At 36.0% G+C, this 6,000-nt stretch overlaps 1 protein-coding gene across 1 annotated transcript in view; it reads right to left on the bottom strand.

Moving 5' to 3' along the window:
- Positions 1–1,098: 1,098 nt before the first annotated feature.
- The window catches only part of CDYL2 (chromodomain Y like 2), a 78,283-nt gene continuing 73,381 nt past the window's right edge, over positions 1,099–6,000 (bottom strand). Inside the window, exon 7 of the mRNA XM_075073632.1 lies at positions 1,099–5,761. Coding sequence (XP_074929733.1) covers positions 5,603–5,761 — 159 coding nt within the window. The 3' untranslated portion in view covers positions 1,099–5,602. The remainder of the gene's footprint in view (positions 5,762–6,000) is intronic.

The raw sequence follows: 6,000 nt of genomic DNA, 5'->3' as shown, positions 1-6,000 counted from the left end.
ATGGGGAGAGAAGGCCTGGGAACTTGTGGAGGGGGCATAAATCTCCCTATCCCTGGCAGAGGAGAGACTAAAGACTTTTTGTAAGCCCTATGTCAAGGGCATGCCACATACAGGGGCCTGCAGGTACGCTGAAGACCCTTTCTTTTGTGAGGCTATTGGCCTCTATGTTTTGCTGGACTCTGTTACCCTGGAAGGGGGTGAACTCAATTGTCGACCCAGCCAGAAGGCCGAATCACTACCTACCAAAAGGTGGACCACCACAATGTTGGAGTGATTGTTGGTGAGGGACGCTGGAGACGGGGGAGAGTTGGGACCCAGTGACCTTACCACTCTGCAGCACCACCGGTAAGGCAGGCCTCATCACAAGAGGTTTCTTGTATTGCTGTTCTGCTCAGGGGGAACTAAGTGACTGCTCCCTCTCTATGATGCCGAGGTCATAGAGAGGTCAGAGAGGAGGCACTAAGCATGGCACAGCCTGCACATCAGCTCTATGCATAGACGAATCCACAGGATTGTGCCCCTTTTGAAATTCCACTGGGATGGTGCTGCTCCACACTGGCTGCAGCACAGGGCTCTGTGCCTCTTGCACAGTACAGTCCTGTGTGCAGAATCACCCTTCCAAAGCCAGATCTCTTAGCACAGCCACTCCTGGATTTAGAACTGCATCATTGCTGGCAGTCCTGGGCTCTAGAGCAGCATGAGCCACATTGTGTCATACTTTGTATGACTCGCATATGTCAAAGCAAGGGTGGTAGCGATGGTGGAGTAGAAGTAGTCTTAGAAAATTATATTGAAGACAATGATTCTTTGCTAATTTTCTTGGATGTGAACAGAAGGTCAGGTGGAATGAAGTCAGACTCATTACATTACTAACAACAATTCTTGTTGCTGTGATCTTTGCAATTTTTGGATGGATGATTAGTTTTAAATTTAATGTCTTCTCATAATAAAAACCTCAGTATGCCTAATTTCTTATAAAATGTAGGAGTCTATTCAATGTTTTTACCATATCACTTTATAATACCCCCTTTTCTGTATGGCATCTATTTACCAAAATCATTTTGAGTCCTGTGAAATTTGAAAATCATTAAATTGCAATGAAGTTTCAATGTTTTTATTCAAAGCAGCTTTTCACAATGTATAAATACTGCATATTAACACACATGAAAAATACAACTTCTAAGGCACCCAGAAATGTGTCCATACACTAGTTACAGGACCATCAACAAATATATTGTGTACAATTTGATGTAGACAGTCAATATTTGATATATCAAGATACAAGTCCCTCCATACTGTACCAGTTTCAGAAAATATTTACAACACTGTGATAAAGGGGTGCCTGTATTCTTATAATATTATATTATGTACTCATCATTACAAATATTAGAAACGGTTTTAGTCTGTTCCATGACATTCTGACAAAATAACGTAAGGGCCTAATTTGAAAAGTTCTACCTTTAATTTCTTGTGCAAGTTACTAGTTTGAAATCAAATAAATTTACATAGATTTTGTGAATTTTTGGTTCTTTGCTTCATCTCAGAGGTTTGGTAATAAGCCTTACCAATAGACATGCCAGCTTAGCAGAACATTGCTCATTGTCCAATAGTCTAGTGGATACATTTTCCCCCCTTATGCTTAAAATGAATGAGAATGAAATGTTTGTAGCAGGAAGAGACCATTTGATCGTCATTATAAATGTCAGACTAGTTGATTTGCTAAGTAACTAATGCTTTGTTAGAATAATGTAGTTCTTTGGTCCTTTGTTTTTATGGAAGGCATAATATTTTTATTCACTAGAAATCACAATCCTGTCAACCTGTAGATAAGTTAGGGAATGACTTTCAGTGTAATATTAAAGTAGTGGTAAAGAGATTTAATATGGCTTAAAACATATGGTTAACTGGGTAGATACAGATACCACATCCAGGATACTGAATTCTTAAATGTACTATGATTAAGATTGTCTATAAGTCTCTTATGTAAACTTCTTTAGTGTCTCCTAAAGAGTGCTGGCTTTAGCCAGATTTGACTTTTATAGACCCAGCCACAAAAAGCCTGAGATTAACTACTGTGGTTGGGAGAACAATATGCACAGTTTATATAGAACAAAGCCCAAACTGACAAGTCTCTAACTATGTTGTTAAAAAACAAACAAACAACCCGTATTATCCTTTTCACAAGAAAAACTTAAGGCCCTGTACTCTGATTTTGCCAACTGTTTTGCAGAGATTATTTGGGGAAGTCCTTAATACTACATATGCCGTTGCGAAGTTTTAAGATTTGTTGTACCTAATGGTAAGGCTTATTCACAAATGCAATAAATTTACAAATTATACTTTAAACTCAGTTACTTCAAGGCTGGCAAACAACAAAACAAAACAGAAGACCTGTGCACCACCCCCAGCAAACCTGTCTGTATATCCCTAACATTAAAAGAGCATTTTATCCTAGTGAAAAAACTATTGGCACAAAACCTGTATACTATAGATTAAAAGAACAATTAATAGTAGTGAAAAAGATTGCCTAAAACGCATACCCTAACCTACCACAGAAATATAAAAGTTTATATTCTGAAAATATATACTGTATTAAAGTTTGTAAGCTTATTCATTTAAACAGAAATGTACTGAAGTAGTAAACTAAACACTTATCTACAGCAAAAAATATACATGCAAGACGACACAAAATAAATTGCTTACCTTGAATATCTACAAATGCAAAACTGCAGATTCTTAAAGATTGTACAAAACAATTTACACAAGAATAAAATAACATACTTAACAACAAATTGCATTTATTTTTTTAAATACTGTGAATATTAGTAAAGGTATGCAGACTAATATGTACAGTACATCTGTGTATCTGAATGGCAAGTAGAGACCGAAACAGAAGAGAAAAATCAATTCTGAGCCTTAAATACTCAAAAAGGAAGCTTTGGAAATTATTAGCCTTTTTCTGAAAGTAAAACAAATTCTATGGAAACTAGATTGTAATTGTTTAGACGTGAATAATTAAACATTAAATATTAGTGCCTTTTATGAAAAAACATATTTCAACCATTCCTTTGTCAACAAAATATTAATTTGAATATTTGAAAATGCAATTGAAATGGTGCATTTAAAAAGTTGATTGAATTATGATTCTTTTTTGTTCTAAAACCTTCTGTGATAAATCACATCCTCATACTGCTGAGAGCAATTTTCCTAGATATATCAACATATAACAAGCACAGTATTGAAATAAACTTTCTAGTATTTTACTGATACATTTTACATGACCTGGAGTTGTACCTCTCTGGACCAGTATAAGGAAAAATGAAAGTTGGGGCATCATGATACTTTTCTTGATTTTCTAAAGTCTCATACTGGAAGCCTGATTGTACAAACACTTATGCACGTGACTAATCCCATTGAAGTCAATGGAACTACTGAAGTAAGTTACCTGTGTGCATGCTTATATGATTGGGTTCTATGGCCCTGATCCAGCAAAGCCTTTAAGCATGTGCATAACCTGATCACATATTTAAATTTTGCTAGGGGGCCTAAGTAGTAAGCAACCCTTAACATATAACAAGTGCTGTATCAATCATTTCATATTTTTACTGAAAGAATTACGCTTTATTTTAGACCATTGAAAAATAAAAGTCACTCCATAATCACATACAATGTTGCATTTTGAAGATATTTAAACAAATTCTAACTATGGGTCAGATTCTGCCATTTTTTTCTGTTTTTTTACTTTAAGCAGAATGCGGGGGAGGGGAGTTATGACTTCAACATAGTGCTCTGCTTTAAAAAAGAAAATCAATGGCACAATTTGACCCAAGGAGCATATATAGAATGTAAATGGAAGGTATTTTACTTTTAACTATGAAAACCGAAAAGATGGATGGACTCTGTGGAAACCTACTGCTCATTAGAATTGCCAGCTTGCAATCTCTCAAAGACTTTATTGAGACTCCTTTTTGAAAGATTGTAAGGAAAAAATGAACAAACCCCTCAGCTCACTTGTGGTTCTTTTAAACTGTAATCTGGTCAGTGAGCTCAAGGATGGAGAGCAAGTGCACAAATCACTAAAGAAACAAAGGTGCAAATTTTCTGCTTTGAGAGATTTTGATTTGGGCATACTAACATGGCAGTTCGATTCACTGAACATGTTCATGTTATTTCCTTCCTGCCTGCTAGACTTTTGAATCCAGTGTTCAAAAGTCAGTATCGCTGCAAAATATTGGGGTCACATTTTAAAAGAGCAAATTAGATTTTTTTTTTTTCCACTTAACATGGTCTGTTTTTATGGACAGCCATAGTTTGTTTTCTTTTTTTTTTTTTTTTGCTTCCCCATAACCAGATTATGGGATGGCCAGCAATGGAGTATTGGAAAAGCAAAACAAAAACTGTTTCCACCCATTTCAAAACCTAGCACCTTTTTATAAAACTCCTATCCCAGACCCAGACGCCTCTAGAGTATTAATTATCCCACAACTGAGCAATCAGGCAGATAGACTAAGGCTCCCAAGGGTCGGTTTGTAGACTTCAGACCAAAAAGAGATGTTTAAACCTGAAGAACACTATGATGCCACATAAGGGCACCACACACCCTGTTATTAATGTCCAGCTAATAAGAAAATAGTAATCTTAAAGCATTTTGTTGGCAAGCCCTTCAGTGCTCCTCAAGAAGGCAGGAAGTGAAGAGAGACTTGTGTGGGACTCACTATTGCAGCTTCCACTGATTTTCCTCAACAAGTTTAACAAACTATGACTTGACTTCAATACATCTTTGTACAATTTCACACATAAAGGAACACATACATGGCTGTCACTTTTAGTGGCCAGACATTTGGTGATTTCTGTATGTTCTTTATTGTATACACAGCTCACTGTTAAAAATGCACTGGGCTACTTGCATTCTCATGTGAAACCATTAATCCAGTCAAGGGAAGTATGAAAATAATATCTATATGATCAATAAACAGTTGCATACAAACATAAAATAAATAAGTTAAATAAATTCAATGAAAGAAAAAAATCCTAGTAGGTTTTTTTTTTCCCCCAAAAACTAACTTTACATATTATACATATAAATTATCAGGTTTTTCCATTACATTGTTAGAACTTAAAAAAATAATTAAAAGATTTCTGAAGTATAATAATCTGGGTCTGCAGAGTGTTACTGTGACCTGATTTTCAGATTGAGCCCTCAGTGTCAGCACAAACATTTGTTGCAAAGCAAGAATAAGTTAAAAAAAGGACAGACAAAATAAATCATTACAGATGGTGTACCTTACTGGGCCACAGTAGTACTTTTCAGCACGTGGAATGTACACTTCTAACTGGATGAGCATGTGAACGATGCAACACTCAGTAGAATTTATGTCCGCTGACCAAGCCTGCCTCCATCTTGATTACACAAAATCAAACCAGCTAGAAGCAGCTGTGTAACTTCTCAATTTAACTCACAAGGAAATTGACACAACCATAGGTATTAAGATACACTGTCACAAATTCATCTCAAGGATGCATCCCCTCTGCTTTTCAAACACAGGTAATGTTTGAACTCTGTTTACACTTGGAATGTTTCTCTCGAAGTTAAACTGTGACTTCAGACTTCATAGATTTTGTCTTGCAAGTAGCTGAATAATGAATCCAGTCCTTTGGAAGAACTCCACAGCTGTTTTAACATCTGACACTCTTTTTCATTCACATCTTCAAGTCCAGATTTCAGGAAGCTCCGCACCAGGCATTTAGACTCTTCTAATACCTAAAGTTAAAATATTAGCAAAGTTTTTTTTTAATTTAATTTTTGATCTGCTCAACCTATTACGGACAGCAGTATTAACAGTGTTTTACCACTTAAATAATTATCTCTGTGGTGTAGAGAAGTTGGACCTGATTTTTCAGAAGTATTAAGCAGCTACCACTCAACCTGAAGTCAGTGGAGGTTGCTGATATTCAGCATAGAGATTTGTATTTATGCCCTAGTACCAAGATTTTCAAAAG

Source organism: Chelonoidis abingdonii, chromosome 19 (assembly GCF_003597395.2).
Source record: "Chelonoidis abingdonii isolate Lonesome George chromosome 19, CheloAbing_2.0, whole genome shotgun sequence".
Lineage (NCBI taxonomy): Eukaryota > Metazoa > Chordata > Testudines > Testudinidae > Chelonoidis > Chelonoidis abingdonii.
This window is presented reverse-complemented; position numbering and strand designations above follow the sequence as displayed.